The sequence below is a fragment of the Suncus etruscus genome, chromosome 10 (assembly GCF_024139225.1).
Source record: "Suncus etruscus isolate mSunEtr1 chromosome 10, mSunEtr1.pri.cur, whole genome shotgun sequence".
NCBI lineage: Eukaryota > Metazoa > Chordata > Mammalia > Eulipotyphla > Soricidae > Suncus > Suncus etruscus.
This window is the reverse complement of record NC_064857.1, coordinates 12,961,018-12,981,344: the sequence shown is the minus strand read 5'-3', so window position 1 is coordinate 12,981,344 and position 20,327 is coordinate 12,961,018. Positions and strand designations below refer to the sequence as shown.

General features: G+C 33.4%; 1 protein-coding gene across 1 annotated transcript in view; it reads left to right on the top strand.

Annotated features, from left to right (window-relative positions):
* The window catches only part of RALYL (RALY RNA binding protein like), a 712,684-nt gene extending 711,034 nt beyond the window's left edge, over window positions 1–1,650 (top strand). The window contains exon 10 of the mRNA XM_049782024.1: window positions 1,501–1,650. Within this exon, the coding sequence (XP_049637981.1) occupies window positions 1,501–1,518 (18 nt within the window). The 3' untranslated portion in view covers window positions 1,519–1,650. The remainder of the gene's footprint in view (window positions 1–1,500) is intronic.
* Window positions 1,651–20,327: the final 18,677 nt, after the last annotated feature.

Sequence of the window (20,327 nt, the reverse complement as noted above, 5' to 3'; positions counted from 1 at the left end):
TGATACAACTAGTACATATGGGGGTAAAAAATAACAAGTTAAACAATCCTGATAACTTGCTTCTAATATGAATGAACTGGGAACCCAAGAGAAACTTATCTACTAGAATTATCTACTAAATAGATCCAATAAAAGGAATGGAGAAAACTGCCACTACATAAGGAAATAGACAATAAGAATTATACCTATTAAGAAAATACATCTAAAGAAATATTTCAAGGAGATATACATGTCCCCTTTAAGTCTTTTGAAGTAGTCTGGGGGTGGGGAATAAAATTTAGAGCACTGCTTCAGCCTGTGACATGGTTTTGTGGAGTCTGAAAAATGGCTCCTAACAGTCACATATCAGGAAATGTTCTTGAGCTGGGAGCTTCTCAAAAGCCAAGTCTGATAGCGAGCAACAGTCCAAAGTGAAGAAAATGGGGGGAAAGGGGCCCCCACGAGTAAATCAGCAGCAGTGGTGGTGGCAGATACTTCTTGGGCTGAGGTAAAGCAGATTGGAAATCTGACTTTCACTTTGGGAGTAGTTGGCAGCTGGTTGGGTTTGAGGGAACATTCTGGTTCCTGAGGATTTAAGAATTGAGGGTAAAAAAGGTTAAATAGGGAGAAATAACAGATCGGGGGCGAGAGAATGAAGGGCTAGCAAAGGATTTGTAAGTTGTAAGTTGTAAGTTGTAAAGAGAGGTTGTATATAACGGGGGAAGGACAATATACAACATAGGCAGACATTATGGATTTTATAGACGAACATTAGACAAGTATTGAGGTGGCCAAAGCATGCACACACATAGACATTGAGGGTCAATCCATGGGTTACCATCGAAAACCTGACCCAGGTTCAATGAGTCAGAATGCTTAACAAATATAAAGCCAGCAAGTCAGATGTAAAGGTTTTCCATTTTCTAGGCCAATCATGATTGGTGAGTGTAAACTACTGAAGAAAGAGTTCATGGTTTACTTTGTGTATAGAGCATTCTTAGAAACAATCAGAATTTTTTCAGTCTAGGAAGCTTTAGCAATATGGTAATGAGCATTATAAGAGGAGTCTACACCATGATGCATCATAGGGTATTGATTATCCAGGTTTCTTTCCTAAAAGCAAACTGAAATCATGAGCATTATGATAAACTGCCTGTAATTTTAAAAAATTACAATATCATACTCAATAAATGAGGTCTGTAACGAGTTTATGGCATGCAGTTGCATATGATTCATTGTTATATGTGGACATAAATATTTGATCATATTAGCTAACTGCAATTTTTTTTAGATCATCACCTGCTATTAATGTAAATAACTGATACTGCCTCCATCAAGAGATCTAGAAAATTTAGTTTCTCAAAAGTATTTGCCATAAAGATGTCTTTCTTCTTTGCTTTGTTTACTACATTAACCTTACGTGTACTTTATTTCCTGAATTAACCCGAAACCTCAGTTATAAGTAGTTTGCCAGGAATGAATCCCAACTCCCTATATTTTATTTTCCTTTTCTTTTCTCAGTTTCTACAGATAAAGTGATCTGAAGTACTGAATGAAGAAAAAAGAAATTGTGACCACCCTCAGAAATGTGAAAGACGTTTCTTACTGGACAGCAGCATCTTCAGTTGAATTTCTATCAAATCCCAAATAAGTTAATTGGACAGGATTGTTCAATTTTAGAAATTTCATTTCCTCTATGTTCTAAGCTGTATGATTGTCAGGTTTTTAATGTGTTAGATTGTAACTGTTTTCCCTTTGCTATTTCTGTTGGAATTTTCTTTGAAGACAAAGTCTTAAAATGTAAAAGACATTTACAAATGGTAAGGAAGACACTCTATACAAATGTATATTTGTAAAAGCTATTTTTATGATTAGCATGTTGTACTATTGATCATATATTATTAAGTCAAGTGATGTTGCGACTGTTTAGGCCTTATTTCCGACAATGTCATTTAAGAATATATATATAGCATATGCTAGTTTTTATAAGTTATTTTTAATTTATAGTTTAAAGTATTCCAAATCATAAGAATAAAATACTTGAAAAATATTATATTTCTGCCTTCTGCTTGGCACCACTTTTATTAAAAAGTATATAAATATTTAGGATGTGATTTAGTAGTTAAAGAACATGTTTTGACATGAAATTGAATTGAGCATTTTCTGCTCTATTGTACTGAGATGACTAAATTACCTAACACTGTCATCTGGGCATGAATGCCCATGGAAAGATCTTATTGTCAATATAAGGGAGAATTGTACTTAAAAGTAAAAGATAGATCTGGTTTTGGGTCCAAAAGTTTCATTTTATCTCTTATTAAAAGACATTCGTCATCACTCAGTATTGCAAATATTTCCCAGATGCCCTTGTTTCTCATCTTGTGCAGTGGAAATGGAAGAAATCATCTTCACAGACTTTAGGAGACTTCAGCATATAATTTCTTAATAAATACTGTTTCTTTTAAAACAGAGTTGGTGTGTATCATTCCTTCAGACTAGACTCATTTTAAATATTTATTTTGAACTCTGTCACTTATATATTACAAAATAGTATAATCATAAAAATAGACTTTAAATAAGATGTGTATCATAAATTCTAGACCACCATTTTTAATATAATTTTTATTTTGATCATAGTGTCTTACATATTGTTGACAATAACATTTTAGGTACATATTTACATAAAATTAGGGGGGATTCCCATCACCAAATTGTCCTCCCTACACCTCCGTTTTTGTCCTACCTCCCATTTCCTCTTCCCTCACCCCCAGGGCGGCTAGAATATGTGGTCCCCTCTGTATCCAACCCACTACTTAGTAGTCTTGCACCTGTTTGGTCTTGATGCCTCCCTTATCTCCCCCTCTAACTGTAGGCAGGACTAGCTAGTTCAAGTTGCATGATTTTGCCTGAAAAAGAGAAGATAAATAAACTGGGGTAAGAGTCTAATACTCCAAAAATGGATGGAATCCTTCTGAGGCTCTCATCATCGATTTGGGAGATGAAGGAGAAAAAGAAGGTGAAACACTCCACCAGTACCAAAAAAAGTGTCAATTATCCAGTGAGGACTCCAGCTATATCAATAAGCACCACAAAAAAACAGACGAAAAACAAAACAAAACAAAAAAACAAACAAAAACAAACAAACCAAAAACACGCCATGGTCTTGAAATAAGAATTGAAGTTCTGTGCACTAAAAAATATGAACTTGTCATTTAAGTGAAAGCCAGAGGCTTTGATACTTAATAGAAGTCACTCTCTGATTTACTTTTCTAGAAGGCTTACCTTGCATCGCAATTTAGAACTTTAATAAAATGATTAAGAATAGAAAACAAAATCACCTTGAGATGATTAAAATTATGACACTCTAAAAAACTTGCAAACCCTGTCAGTAAGGACAAAGACAGCATGTAATAACATCAAGAAAAAAATAGAATGCAGATCTTCTTCAATCAAGAAAACTGAAAGCCAGAGCAAGAGCACAGTGGTAGAGTGTTTGCCTTACATGTGGTCGGCCATGATGGACCTGGGTTCAATTCCTGGCATCCTATATGGTCTCCCGAGCCTGCCAGGAGAGATTTCTGAGTGCAAAGCCAGAAGTAACCCATGATCACCACTGGGTGTGGCCCCCCAAAACAAACAAAAAAACTGAAAGACTAAAATTACAATAATACACTCTCTTATCTTTTCATTTTAATGTATTTGTGATCATTTTTCCCATTTGTTTTTTCAAATATAAAATATTTAAAGTGTGTGAATTTAACCAACTAAAACAATAATTTTGAAAAAGTCATAACATTCTGCTATTAAATAAAATAATTACATTTTCTACTTAAAGTTCTTAAAAGTTTACTCGGTCAACCCTACCATCTGGTTTATGAACATGAACCCTGCTTAAGACAATGTGAAACCTTACTGGGTATTTAAATTTTGTTACGGTCACTAGATTCTGAAACTAAATACAAACCTGTGTGTTTCAATGAGAAAACAAAACCAGAAATGTGATATTTTGGTTCACTGCTAAATAGATATCTTTCTCCATGGTAACAGGATGCTACAAAAAAACGAAGTGCTTCAGGTACTGTTTATTAGGAAAATACAAAAATGGGTGTGTTTCTTTACTTGCCAATTGTCTTTCTTAACAATATTCAATAAGTGTGTGGCATTAACATCTGTATCATCATAACATAAAAGTGTCATTCTATTTTTCCAAGCGTTCGTTATTATCAAAATAAGATAAAAATTAAAACGCATAAAATATATTTTGTTATTTATTTAATTTTCTTTGTACTGGATATAAACTGTGAAACTCGAGATCATTTTCATGACATTTCAACCATTCCTTTTTTAATTGCTTTATTTAATCACCATGGTTACAAAATTGTTCTTTTTGGGGTTTCAGTCATAGAATGTACACAACCCTTCAACACGGCACCCTTCCCAAAACCAACCCAACACTCCCAATCCCAAACCCCTCCTGTCTTCAGTGCACTCAATTTCCTCCTCTCTCTCACTCTTTCTCTTTCTTCTTTCCTTTTTGACACTATGGTTTGCACTACTGTTAATGGAGGGATACCTTGCATGTCACTTTCTCCCCTTTCAGCACCAAATAATTGTCCAAAGTAATCAGTTCCAATGATCATTGCCTAGAAGACTCCTCTACTTTAACTTCACTTACCACTCTTCATGGTGAGCTTTCCACCCTGGACTGGACCTGCTGACCTTTATCTCTGTTGTCTCTGGATATTATTACCACACTATCTCTTGTTTTTCTTATATTCTACAAATGAGAGTGAGATTATTTTATGTCTATCCTTTTCCCTCTGGCTCATTTCACTCAGCATAATAACCTCCATAACCATTCATGTACAAGCAAATTCATGACTTCATTTTTATAACAGCTGCATAATATTCCATTATGTAAAAGTACCAGTTTCCTCAGTCACTCATTTGTTGTCAGGCACCTGGGTTGTTTCCAGATTCTGGTTATTGTTAATTGTGCTGCACTGAACATAAGAGTGCAGAAGGAGGGGCCGGGCGGTGGCGCTGGAGGTAAGGTGCCTGCCTTGCCTGCGCTAGCCTAGGACGGACCGCGGTTCGATCCCCCGGCGTCCCATATGGTCCCCCAAGAAGCCAGGAGCAACTTCTGAGCGCATAGCCAGGAGTAACCCTGAGCGTCACAGGGTGTGGCCCAAAAACCAAAAAAAAAAAAAAAAAAAAAAAAAAGAGTGCAGAAGGCATTTTTGCATTCTGTTTTTGTATTTTTGAGGTTCATCCCTTAGAGTAATGTTGCTGGATAAGATGGAGCTCAATTTCTAGCCTTATGAGAGATGTCTCTATTGTTTTCCAGAAAGGCTAGACTAGATGATATTCCCACCAGCAGTGAATGAAAGATAAAAGTTGCAAAGATTAAATTGTAGGCTATGTTGCCATTTAAAAGGCATTTTTCAGGCCAGAGCAGTAGCACAGTGGTATGGCGCTTGCTTGCACGTGTTAACCTAGGAGGGACCACAATTTGAACCCCTGGTGTTCCATATGGTCACCCAAGTCAGGAGTGATTTCTGAGTGCATAGCCAGGAGTAACCCTTTAGCGTCACCGGATGTGGCCCAAAAACCAAAAACAAAAAATAAGTAAATAAATAAAATAAAAGGCATATTGTATGCCAAATTCTTATTTCTACAGTTCTGGTCATTCTGATGGAAATAAATGTGAGAACATTCTTCAATTCCCTTTGTTCAACCAATAGAGACAAACAAAGACACGTAAATGCCCTAAAGTATAAGATGGAAACCTGGATTCCCCATGACATTCGATGAAGAAACCACAATCTAGTTTGACTTTAGGATCAGCTGACTGAAAGATCCTTGATCCTGGTATTTTTCTGGTCCTAATGTTTTGCTTTTTGCTTCTGATGCAGAATCTGATTCTGATTGCTGAGATTTAAGTCTTGGAAAGAAGCTTTACTTGGAAGTCTTCCTTTTTAGCATAAAAATGTATTTTTAATTTTTAAAACATTTTGACAGAAATTTAATAAAAGTTAACAAAAATTAATAAAACAATTGAATAAAATTTTTTCTACACCTACCTACATAAGAGCTTAACTTTAAAAAAAATTAAATTATTGGGACTGAAGAGATGGTACAGCAGATAAGAATCTGTGCAGCCTACTTGGGCTCAATTCCCAGCACCCTTAAATGGTCTTGTGAGCCCACCAGTAAAGAACCCTGAGGGAAGAGCTAGATATAATACCTGAACACAACTAGATGTAGTTTCAAAACAAACGCAAAAAAATTACAGATCATCCAGGGACACTTTCAGATACTGATGTAATTAGCCAAAAATACTAAATCAGGAGAAAGCTGTAATCAGAAAGCCTGGCTTTTATTTAACCTATCCCCTCCTTTTCTTCCCCTCACTTATTTTAGTCCAATTAATTAATTCTATATAATTTTGTTTTGTTTGCAGTGACAGGAATCCAAACAAGGAATTCTAGGTCGCTAAGTCACATCCCTGAACCATACTTTTATTACTGTTGGTTGTGTGTTTTAAAGTTGCCCAAATAGGGGCCAGCAAGGTGGCGCTAGAGGTAAGGTGTCTGCCTTGCAAGCGCTAGCCAAGGAAGGACCGTGGTTCAATCCCCCTGGTGTCCCATATGGTCTTCCCCAAGCCAAGGACAATTTCTGAGTGCTTAGCCAAGAATAACCCCTGAGCATCAAACGAGTGTGGCCTGAAAAACCCAAAAAAAAAAAAATGTTGCCCAAATGATTTATGGGAAGATAGAGGTCAGAAATATTGATCTAAGTCAATTGTGGAAACTTTCATGAGTGGTTAATTTGGGAATAAATCCTAATATCCTCATTATTTCTCAGGACGTTTTCTTGCTATCAGGAAACAAAATTGAGGGTTGGGTCTTTCACAGGAATAATGTCTGATGTTCCAAAGACATCTAATAAAGAAAAGAGTTGCCTTCATATAGAAGATGTCAGAGAAAAAAAGTTTGGGAAATGTCTTGTTTTCATAATGATATGAATCATTAAATAAATAATATGTTAATTAATTGTACTTTTAAACTTATTATAATAGTTAATAAATGTTACTGATTCTCCAACTTTCCTAGGGGAGACCCTAATCTACTCTGGCACCAACTTGCTCTAGGGTAGGTATATATGACACACTGATGACAAGAAAACAAGCACAACTTGATTGCCCTACCTCATCGCCTAACCATGAGATGAAATCAGAAGACGCTTTGTCTTAGGATCTGTGGAAAAACCAAGATCTCTAATTACAGAAGACTGGCTTTGACAACTTCCACTGAGCATAACTTCTCCTGGGATCATAAAGAAAAACCTTGGGGTTCAGATAACCAACATGCCAGAGCCTGTAGTCAGTCTTATCACAGTATGCATCATAGGTGGAGACACCCTATAATTAGGTCAAAAGAATTTCCTTTCAAAGGTGCCCAACATTTACTGCACCTATGCAAAAAGAAAAAAAATACTTGCCACAACTGCACACCCCCTTTTTTCTTTCAATTTTATTTTTCATAGAACCTTCGAAATTGAATCATTTTGTTCTGTCTCATATCTCTAGGTCTTCCTACAAATTGAGAAAAAAAATGAAATAAAAGTAGATGGAACCCATGGGCCAAGTGGTCTCAGGAGCATTGAGTTAAAACAAAAAAAAAGTCAGATCTAACTCAAGCCAAAATCAACAATAGAATCCAGAGGCCCAAATGATAACAATACAAAATGGAACTCTTGCACTAGTAGTCCAGGGGGCCAAGGGTGGAGGTATGGGATGCATGCTGGGATCTATGGTGGAAGGTGGTCAACACTGGTGTGGGAATAGCCCTAATTCACTGTTTCTATATGCCTGAAATACAACTGTGAGATTTATAATTCACAATGATCTCAATAAAAATGTTAAAAAATTATAATAAAATAAATAAAAGTTACTGATTCATGTAGAGATGCACATTGCAAATTTTAGCTGAAAAATCTTAACTTTACACTTACTTTAAAAAATATGAAATTAGGGGCCAAAGAGATAGCATGGAGGTAAGGCATTTGCCTTTCATGCAAAAGGACTCTGGTTTGAATCCCAGCATCCTATATGGTCCCCTGTGCCTGCCAGGGGCAATTTCTGAGCATAGAGCCAGGAGTAACCCCTGAGCACTGCCGGGTGTCATTTAACTTAATATGTTAAACAATAATGAGATTGGTCAAATACCTGTGGGTTCCAAACATAGAGTAATTAAACTGAATTTCTAATAAATATTCAAAACAATTTACTTGAAGGTATCAAACCAAATGATTTAAAATAATAAAAGAAAAACTATAAGACATATTTGTAGAAAACCAAGTGAACCAATTGCTGCAATCATATTTATAAAATAGAATATAAAAGTGACAAACAAAAGCATTTCTATAGACCATATTTGCATTTTAATATAATAGCTGCTAACCACAACCTGCTTTTGTCATTCAAGTGAGTTGATTATTGTTAGAAGACAAGATGAGACAATTCCTTATCCTTCAGAGATCCATTCACTTATCAAATAATTTATTATTCATTATGTATAAAACATTTAAGGTCTTTAAGATAATTATTTACACAAAAAATGGAAACCTTATTGGAGTTTATGATCTTTTGTGTAAATTTTGTTTTATATGAAAATAATAACTAATAAATATAGAACAGTATATGTACCATAAATTCTAAATAATAAAAATATCAAGCAAATTATTATTTACATGCCTTAAGAAAAGAGACAGTGGGGGCCAGAGAGATAGCGTGGAGGTAGGGCGTTTGCCTTGGACTGTGGTTCGAATCCTGGCATCCCATATGGTCCCAACAGCCTGCCAGGAGCAATTTCTGAGAACAGAGCCAGGAGGAACCCCTGAGTTCCTCAGGTGTGACCCAAAAACCAAAAAGGAAAAAAGAAAAGAGAGTGCAAAGAATCAATGACAAGAAGTGTATCTTCAAGTGCATGAATATAAAATTTGACAAAGAAGATAATGGCAAGAACAACTAATAGAATAAATAAACAGCAATGAACAGAAATCTAACATCTTAGAGGTGTTTTACGAGTGCTGTATTTTAAACTCCAAAAGGCAGTATGTTTTCTTGCCAAAAATTTATTTTAGAATGCAAAAAAAAATTACCTAAAACAACTAGTAATTTCATAAAGCTATCTTGATTTTTATAGACCTTCCCCCTCCAAAAAAATCCAATATCTAAAGATATATCGATGTAAAACTCTGAGGGTAAATATTATAAATGCTAGTAAAGCATTTAGAATATTATATATCCCCATGACTAAGTATAGTTTATGAACAAAAAAAAACCCATAAACTCTCTTAAGTATATGGAAATGTATATACAGATGTATATATACACCTTGTAAAAGAATGACAACACAGGGGCAAGTGAAGCAGTACAGAAATTCAGATACCTGCCTTGTAAGTGACCAGTGCATTTTGATCTCCAGCACCAGATGGCTTTGCAAATATTGACAAGAGTGACACCTGATAAGAAACAGAGAGAATGAAGTAGCCCCTGAACATGCTAGATGTGACCAAAAACCCACCTCACTCCAAACTAGAATGTGAATAGATTGCTTGGACATGATATAATTATGATCCCCCCAATCCAAGAAATTTAAACTTTATTGCACTTAATTATGACTAAAAAAATCTGACTAAATATTCAGAAATTCACACTAAAAATAAAACTTGTAATATTTTATTCTCAAATTATAACTGAAAATTATATTTATTTTTACTATGTCAAATGTGTAATTAAAATATATACTCATAAGTTTAAAAAAGTTAAAACCAATAATATATACTTTGAAATTTTATTCACAGAAATAAAAGATATGAATATATGAATTAGATAAGATATTTTAGAAGTTAAGTTTTGAGTTATAAATATGGCAGTCTGTATAAACTAATTCAATGCAAGTTAGTCCCAAAACTTTTAAGATTCATCTACAACTTCGGCCTTTACATGCATTTTCTATGTTAATGAGTCCCAGAAGTAAACATATATCCTGGACCTTGAGTTTTGATCAATACAATACTTGCTAAAATTTTTCAGTTGAGAATTTCTCAAATATGCAAAGTTAACTTTCATCTTTGCATCTGAAATGAATGGATTTCTATAGCACTGATGTCTGTAAATTATGTCTCTATAAAAAAATCACAGTGTGTGGTGATATTTCACTTGATTTTTATTTATATTTTTCTAAAACTAGATTCGTATGTTTTCCATGTGGCTATACCAATTTGCAATCCTACCAACAGTGTTTAAGCATTCCCTTATATTCAAATCCTTGCTAAAGCTTGAATTTTCTTATACTTTTGTTAAAATCACTCTCACAATAAGATCTCTTTGTGATTTTGACATTTCCCTAAAAATAAGATATACTGTACCTACTGACTATAATTCTTTTCCTCAGTTTGGGGGGACATATGCAGATTACCATTAAGTGCTGGTCAGTTGTTTGCAAAGCAAATACCTTATTATCAGTTTTTCTATCTTTCTGTTTCCTCTTCTTCCACCATGTAACTTCTTTGGGGACATCTCAGATATCATGAAAGAATATTTTAAGACATAAAGAACACTAAAATTGTTGTTTTTTAAGGTATGAAATATTAAATTTAATAGGAATGTATCAACAATTTGAAATACATACCGTATTTACTGGCGTATAAGACGATTTGGGCGTATAGGACGACCCACTAATTTTATAGTTAATATGTAGGTTTAGGTCTATATTTGCTGTATAAGACAGAATGTTCCTGTGCTGCAACTGTATCTTCCACAGTGAGCCAATCACAACAAGCAAAGGTTCAAAGGTTCTACTGTAATAGACTTTCTCTCTGACTCTGGCCAATCTAAGCAGGCTTTTGACAGTGTAGATTCGGGTCCAGAACATTGTCTCATTTGCATGCATCAAAAGCCTGCTTGGATTGGCTGAGTCAGAGAGGCGGTCGGAGCAGCCTGGCAGTGATTGGTGCAGGATCGAGTTGGAAAATTCGTTTTGTGGCAATATTCAGACAATTTTCGTTTAGGGGCATATTGAAACATTTTTCAGGATATACTCCGTGTACAAGACGACCCCCAATTTTCGGTTGACTTTTTTTGTTTCAAAAGTCGTCTTATATGCTGGAAAATATGGTAGATAAGAACTTGAGTTGGTGAAATAGGTAGCAATGTCTTCTTAACATACAAAAACTCTGAGTTTATATAGAAATATAAATTAACCTGTATTTTTCTTTACTTTAAATCATCTAAGATACAATAAATTATTATGTTTACTTTGGTGATTTTAAAAGAGATATTTATTTCTCCTGCTGTGTCACTATTCTCTCAGTGAATTATTCAACTTCCTTAATCAGAAATATTTGTATAAATCCATGCTAAGTTCATTTTATTTTATATTAAGATAAAATAAATAGCTTATTGAAGCATATTTTCATTTCACATAGTTTTATTGTCAAAATTGCTTTTCAAATTTAGTGATTATTAAAATATGTGACTTATGTATTTAAAGAAAATATGAGCAATTCCCTAGAACATATAGTATTCGTTGTTAATGATTTTTTGCTATTGGGACTAGAAACCAAATCAAAATTAATAAAAGAATAGACCTATGGGGTATAGGAAGACAGTAGATCAAATTAATAATAGACTAGGCACTATTCTATGTAATATTTGCTATGTGCCAGGTTTGTGAGACACTGATAAGAAAAACAAGGCACAGTGAAGTCCAGAAAGTTATTAAACATTAATACATTTGTCTCTTCTATTTTTCAGGTATACAAAGGGGAACTCTTTTTAAAAGTCAAACTGAAAAAAGTATTTACTTCTTTTTTTAATATATATATACATATATATAATCTTTATTTAAACACCATGATTACTAGCATGATTGTAGTTGAGTTTACTTTCCTTCTGTTTGATATCATAATTTGAGTTCCTCCCTGAGTTGTTTTTCAGTATTCTTCCATTGGGTAAGGACTTACTTGCCTAACCATTTATTGTTTAATAATTGCTCATGGAAAAAAAAACTTCATTTTTTTAAATTACATATAAAAAGTAAGATTTTTTTTTTTGACATTTGAGAGAGGAAACTCAGTATTTTTACAACTGTCTAAACTTCGTAAGGAGTCAACTTTTATTGATTATTTAATGAAATGTTTCCATTACATAGTTCATAATCAGGGACAAGAGAGATAGCATGGAGGTAGGGCGTTTACCTTGCACAAAGAAGGATGGTGGTTCAAATCCCAGCGTCCCATATGGTCCTCCGAGCCTGCCAGGAACGATTTCTGAGCATAGAGCCAGGAGTAACCCCTGAGCCCTGCCGGGTGTGGCCCAAAAACCAAAACAAATAAAAAAAAAACAAAACACATAGTTCATAATCAATGAACTTAGTTAATGCCAAAAAGAGAAAGAGTGGACACAGCGACTGTCAGAAATATTTTTCACAATTAAATTACTGAAATTATTGTAGAGCTTTTGTAATCCATGTTTTATTCTCTGGACTACTGTCTCTGAGTCATTTGAATAAGGTATGATGAAGTAAATTTCATATATCAACATGTCACATATGTATGTTTTCTTAAATAAAATTTAAGAGAAATGAGTCAATAAATGAGTCCAGGCAGCATCTGTATATCTGAATGAAAAGTAAATTGATTTTTAAATAATTTTCATCTTATATTCTCGTGAAATAGGGTATATTCAAATACACATATGCATATATAATTTTATTAAACACAGCATAGAATAAGAGCATTGGCAGCTCCCCGAAAGGGAAAGTTATTTTTCAGCCAAGGGTTACAGTGGCTATTAAATATTTTAAAATATATATTATATATAATTATATTATATCATATTATGTTATATATCACTTATATATTTATATCATACATACTATATATTATTAAATATTACTATTAATTAAATATATAATTATATAATTAATTAATTAAATATTATTATTAAATATTACCATAATATTAAATTATTAGATATTTTAATCGAATTCTACTGAAATAATAATGTGCATGTTTGCTATAATATTTTGCCTACATGGGGTGAACTAAAAGTAAGAAGCTCAAGCATGTGTTGAACTCAGATTGCTCTACCTTAAAAGCTGGATTTAACATGTGCTGGCAATTATCTAAGTTTTAGGCTCTACTGTAAATATTTAAACAAAGAATGTTTAACCAAATGTTAGAAAAATCTAATCATAGCCCACTATTTAAATATTATTATGGAGAGAATCCTTATTTTATTTAAAGGAGAAGAATTTCAGATTCAGAAAATTAAAATGTACTCAAAGACAAAGGACCTCTTTAAGCAGCCCAAGCAATTTGCACTGTTGCCAGTTAATAGCAAAAGATAAAAGCAAAAGTATTGATGTAATTAAAGGTGAGTAAAAATGCTTTGGTTTCTAAGAGCTTTTTTATAAAAAATTTATATGTTCTGGAACATAAGCCCTTTTGTTTGTTTTTTGGGCCACACCTGACTGCACACCTAAGGGTTAATACTGACTTTGTGTTCTGAATTCCATCCTGCCAGGCTCTGGGAATCAAACCTGAGTCAGGAATGTCAGGAATGTCAGGAATCGAACCTGAGTCCTACCTGGGTCAGCTGCTGCGTGCAAGGCAAACATCCTACCTCTGTGCTATTGCTCTGATCCCCTAGAACATAAGTTTTTGATGTTAATCAATGTGAACTAATCATATATGAGCTGCTTTAAATGTTATAATTGTCAAAAGAGCAATTTAATATGCTAGTAAAAAATTTCAAAAAAGTTAGAATCTAATATTTTACATAGACTAAGAACTAATTATCAAAAGATAATAACAATGGCCACCTTTTAAATGTTTATTCATATGAATAGTGCCTTCCACTTTAAATGTTAACAAACAAAACTCATTTTAATAATAGCATTTCCTCTAAAATATCACCAAAACATTCATTTGTAAGATATCAGAAAATAATGCAAATAAATATTGGTGGAAATGGAAATTATGACTACAGGGCAGAATTTTACATCAAAGTTTTTAGCAGAACAAAATATTGATGGCTAAGCTAATCTTAGAGAAATATCTTTTGTGTTTATCTGGAAGCAACCAGAAAGAAATGATATTGAGGTAATTATTTAATCAAAATGAAACTGAGTTTTCTAAAATGTTTTAATTGATCGGGAAAAATACAAATGTATGGTAAAAGGTAAACTTGGACACAATATTGAACCTAATGTAATAAATCCACTTGCTTATCTTAGCTATGCACACATGAATTACATAATACAATGCTTCTTTAATAATTTTATTTAGATAAATAAATTTAATAAATATATTAACTTAAATAAAATTAATCTGGTTCAAGTAGTAGTAATGCTGTCAATTGGGTAATGAAAGATTATAAAACCTATAAATGACTTTTCTTCAAAGTATTTCAATCACAGCTTTAAAAGAAGGACCTGTGATTAATATTATTAAAACATGGAACAGAGTTGTGAGAATTAAATTTAAGGACCTATTTTAGAAGATTTCAGATTACCTTGCATTTTGTAATTATTGCATATTGAATATAAAATAGTCAATATATACTTTATATGGCTAGTTATACTTTTAGGTGTTATATGTCTAAGTAATTCTAATTGTTATGTGTATTTTCCAGCAAACTATAATTTAAGTTTTTTATACAACGTTGTAAATTTATGTGAAGATCAATGAAATAAGAAATGAGAAGTAGGGGCCAGAGAGAAAGCATGGAGGTAAGGCGTTTGCCTTGCATGCAGAAGTACAGTAATTCGAATCCCAGTATCCCATATGGTCCCCCAGCCTGTCAGGATCAATTTCTGAGCATAAAGCCAGGAGTAACCCCTGAGCGCTGCCAGTAGTGATCCAAAAAAATTTTAAAAAGAAATGAGAAGTATAGTAGAGTGAGTTTTCTCAAGCTGTTAGTATTACTAGTCTCAGTTTAGATAAGAGGCAGAATATAAGAAGTAGTGTTTCAAATGGGATTTCATTCTCTTTTCAAAAGAAGATATGTAAAATATAAATTCATTCTTTTATCATTTTCAATCAACTAATTTAGCACATTTCATTGATATCCCTAATTTTCTTGAATTCATATTTCACTCTTTAATTTAGTCTCTATTCATCAGTGTGAATGTTTACTCGGTTCATCATGTATCACTGAGTGATTTTCAAAAGGAAACTAGAAAATAGGAATGAGAGAAGAGAGAATTTGAATTTATTGTGGAATACCCAAAAGAGAGTATGAGCTAGCTGATTACCAAAACACTGCCATCTATACTGATTAGGAACCTGTTTGCTGTGTTCCTCACCAGGTGATCCTTAAAGCTATAGAAATTATAACCGAAGTCTATAACAAAAATATGGAAGTCTATCAATTATTTCTTCCAGTCCTGTTGGACTATATAAGATGGATAACTATGAACTACAAAGAATTTCCCTTCAGTGTAATTAGATTATACTACAAATATGTAGAAATATCACAGGCATAATTACTTCAATCACCATTCTTTCTGCATGCATTTCTACATGCAAAATAGTAAGAAATTACCTTCTTTTTTTTTTTTCTGGTTTTTGGGTCACACCCGGCAGGGCTCAGGGGTTACTCCTGGCTCTATACTCAGAAATCGCTCTTGGTAGACTCAGGGGACCATATGGGATGCCGTGATTCGAACCACCAACCTTCTGTATGCAAGGCAAACGCACTACATTCGTGCTATCTCTCCGGCCCATGTGTCTTTCTCTATCCCCAAAACATTGAAGACTGCTTCCTTTAGATTTTCATTATACCTTTGTGAATATTTTCCAAATATAAACTGGTTATTTTCTTTTTCTCTTTATTTTTCAGTTTAGTACTAAGGTAATATGATTTACAGTAATGTTAATTTCTATGCTTTTGGTGTTTAAAGTTACTGCACTTTCATCTCCACCAAAATACCAAAGATTTTCCTCTACCACCCCATAAAGCACTTCCAGTCTGCGCCATTTCCCCCTCCACTCAACACACCCAACCTCTCACTTGGAAAACCTCAATTCTGTTGTCAGAATCCAAGGTCTGATTTAATTAGATATTATCATTCCCTTCCTTGGTTTCTTAGTTTCTTCATTGGGGCATACAATGAAGTGCTCAGTCACTGCCCCTAAAGTGGTAATATGGAAACCTTTGATGAAGTCATCAAAACGAGAGTTCCTGAATGGAGTTCCTGAATGAAATCATTTTTCCAATCTTTTGAGCTATATTGCTGGATTTTTTGATAATAATTTATTTATTTAAGCACCATGGTCACAAAAATGTTCATAGTTTGGTTTCAGTCACCAAATGAACATCACCCTTTACCAATGTAATTTTTCCAGCCACCAATGTCCCCCATTTCTCTCTTCCCAAACCCCATACCTCTTTGGGATAGGCATTCTATTTCTGTCTTTCACTGCCATTGTCATGGTAGTTGTTAGTGAAGTTATTTTTCTAACTGTGCTCACCACTCTTTGTGGTAAGCTTCATATAGTGGGCTGATCCTTCTGACATGCACCTCGACTGTCTCTGGATATTATTACAATACTGTCTTTTATTTGTTTTTAAATTCCACGGATGAGTGAGTCTCTTCTATGTCTATCCTTCTGACTCATTTCACTGAGCATGTTAGCTCTTTCATATATAGAAAAATATCATTACTTCATTTTTCCTAACAATGTAGTATTCCATGTATACATGTACCACAGTTTCTTAAACTACTCATCTTTTGTTGGGTATCTGGGTTATTTTTAGATTCTGACAATTGTAAATAGCACTGCAATGAACATAGGCATACATACATACATAGGCATGCTTTTGTGTTCCTAGGGTATATACCTAGGAGTGGTGTAACTGGATCAGGTGGGAGCTCAATTTCCAGTTTTTTGAGGAATCTTCATATTGTTTTGCATAAAGGCTGGACTAGAAGGCATTCCCATCAGCATTGAAAAAGACTTTCTTTCTCCCCACATCCCTGCCAGCACTGATTGTTCTTTGTGATGTGTGCCAGTCTCTGTGGCATGAGATGGTGCCTCATTATTGTATTGATTTGCATCTTCCTGATGATTAATGATGTGAAGCATTTTTTTCATGTGCCTATTGGTCATCTGTATTTCTTCTTTGAGGAAATGTCTGTTCATTTCTTCTTCTTCCCACTTTTTGATGTTGTTAGATGCTCTTTTCTTCTTAAGTTGTCAGTATCTGGTGTATCTTAGATATTAGTCCCTTTTCTGATGGATGTTGGGTGAATTATTTTCCCCATTCCGTGGATTACTTTGTATCCTACTCACTTTTTTCTTTATTTCCCACATGTTGAGTTCATTCAGTATTTGTCCTTTTCCTTCTTCCTCTAAACTATTGACTTAATGCAACACACTGGTTCCAAATTATAACAAAAGGCAATTTTCATAGTTTTTCTTTATTTCTTCTTTTTTCATTCTTTCCTCTGCTTTTTCTTTTCTCCATTTTTATTTCTTTCCATCTTTTCCTTCCTTCTTTCTTGTTTTTAGACCACACTCTCCTGTGCTCGGTGTTTACTCCTTCCTCTGTAAGGATCACTCCTAGAGGTGCTCAGGGAACCATATGAAATGCTGAGGATCAAAACTTGATTGGCAAGGCAATGGGCCTTACCCCCTGTATCATCTCCCTGGACACATCTTATAACTCAGCAGCGCTCAATTGTATTTATATACTGAAATCTCTTTATCCTTTCCTATGTCCTTAGCCCTGTTAATTTTTGTACCCAGTTTTTGTGATTGGGGATATATAATTCAGTAGGTAAAGCACTTGCCTTACATGCACACAGTCCTGGATTAAATCCTCAGTACAGAAAAAATAAAAGTTACAATCTCTTTTTTATTCACTCAGTTTTTGAAAATAATAATCTTTGAATAATAGAGACAAATTAATAGAAGTGTTCATATGAATCACTTTTATTGACATAATAAATTTTCCATGCCTATTTCTTTTTACAAACATGAAATAATATTATGCATGTAAATAATTTTATATAATCTATAGATATAATTTTATATAAACTTAACTTCCTGATGAAATCATTAAAATTCTTCATAATAATATCTACACAATTGCAAATTATCTGGAGACATATTGAGATATAGTGTTAAACTCATTTTCAAAAATGTTACAAACTGATAATCCTCCAAGAATGTGCATTTAGCTCCCATTACCGTAGAAGCACAACAAACTATTACTAAAATGTAATTTTAGTTATTTTTATAGTTGTGAAGCAGAATCTCAATGCTACTTTAATTTGCAATTTTACATTTATTAGCTACTTTGTTATTTCATTATGTGTTATTCATAAGAGTGCACTCAAATACATTGCTATAAAGCTCCAGTCTGACCAACAGTACAGAACTTATGAGAAAAAAATAGAGCTATCCAAAGCAAAAACAGATGGATTATATTGCCATCAACTTTCATCTCATGATGATTATAAAGTTTTGCCAGAATTGTAATAGAATTCCCATTTCACCCATTTCTTTTATACATATAATTTTATAGTAACTGTTTTAAAAATAAAATTAGCAACTTTCTTATATTTATGCATTGAGCATTCTATTTTTTATTTGTAACATGACCTACCAGAGTTTCCAGATTATTGTTCTGTACTTTCAATGAATTGTTGTACATTTGCTTTGTAATATTGTTTTATAATCAAAATGCTACTTCATCAACTATGCCACCAGTATCAATCATTTTTCACTACTGTTGAAAGAAGCCCTCTCTCTCCAGTCTTAGGTGCCACAGATAGATGTTATGTTGGCACTATAGAAAAGCACTTGTCCATTTGAAATTGTGTTATACCTTGCTTTTTACTATATTCTACTTAGGAATAATATCATTCAATGATTGTCTTTTTTTTGTGACTCATTTCATTTATCACTATATCCTCTAACTCCACTCGGGTTGCAGAGTAACACATGATTTTATCTTTTTTTTTTTTTTTTTTTTTGGTTTTTGGGTCACACCTGGCGGTGCTCAGGGGTCACTCCTGGCTGTCTGCTCAGAAATAGCTCCTGGCAGGCACGGGGGACCATATGGGACACCGGGATTCGAACCAACCACCTTTGGTCCTAAATCGGCTGCTTGCAAGGCAAACGCCGCTGTGCTATCTCTCCAGGCCCATGATTTTATCTTTTTACATAGCCAAGTAGTATTCCATTCCATCGCTTTGAGGTACTTAAATATGAAAATAGAAAGTAAGATGTTTCTTACTCAAAAAAGACAATGAAGATGCATTTGTTACACATAATATAATTATCTAATCTAGCAAGAGCAAAAGATACTAAGGAGTTGAATCTATTTGCAATCTATGTCCATAAATTCAAGGAATGAAAAATTTTCTTCAAATTGTTTTCAGTAATTGTATCTTGTTACCATAAAATATTATACTATATTAACAAGAAAATAATGTTTGAAATGGGGGAGAATATAGCATGAATGATTTCTATGTATAGTCAACTATTAACTGTGATGAAATTTATGGAGGCAAATGTATCACAAAGAGTATGACCACATAAAAAAGTGAGCAGCAGACTAGTTAATATTTATTCATTACAGTTAAGAAAAAATAGGAGAAAATTTTACACCAATATAATCAAGGAAATTACATGACATTAAATTTTGTTCATCTAGATATATACCAGTGTTTCATAATCAAGAAAAACTGTCTTCCTCCTGTAAATATGATCAATTCACTATAGTTTATGATCTAATTATAATATAGTGTCTCCTTTTCTAGAGAATATATTTTAATTATTTTTATGCTTTTCAGCATGGCAAAGATAATAAAGTATATTAAATTTGTCAGGATATTATACATTCACTTTCATAGATAAAAATATTATAGTTCCCTTGATAGTAGAATAAAATAACCTAGAATTAAATCACCCATATGTATATGAAAGTACAATTTGTGAAAATGAAGCCTGCCAGATATTAGGATAAATGATCTCATTATAAAATCCTTAGGTTCTCATTTCTTGGAAAAGCCATAATTATAATCTTATCTTTTAGTGACCAATTATTGTATTCATATATCATTTGCAATAAATGCTATGCCATTTTTATAACATCCTATCCATATTTCCAAATCAAAGACTAGAAATCCATAATGCAACTATTCACATAAATATGAAGATTTGAAAAATAGTATTCTACCAAAACTCAAATACGATCCCTTAAATTTTAGATGATTAATATAAAGCAGAAAACTATTTATTAGCATAGATAAAATTGCCTA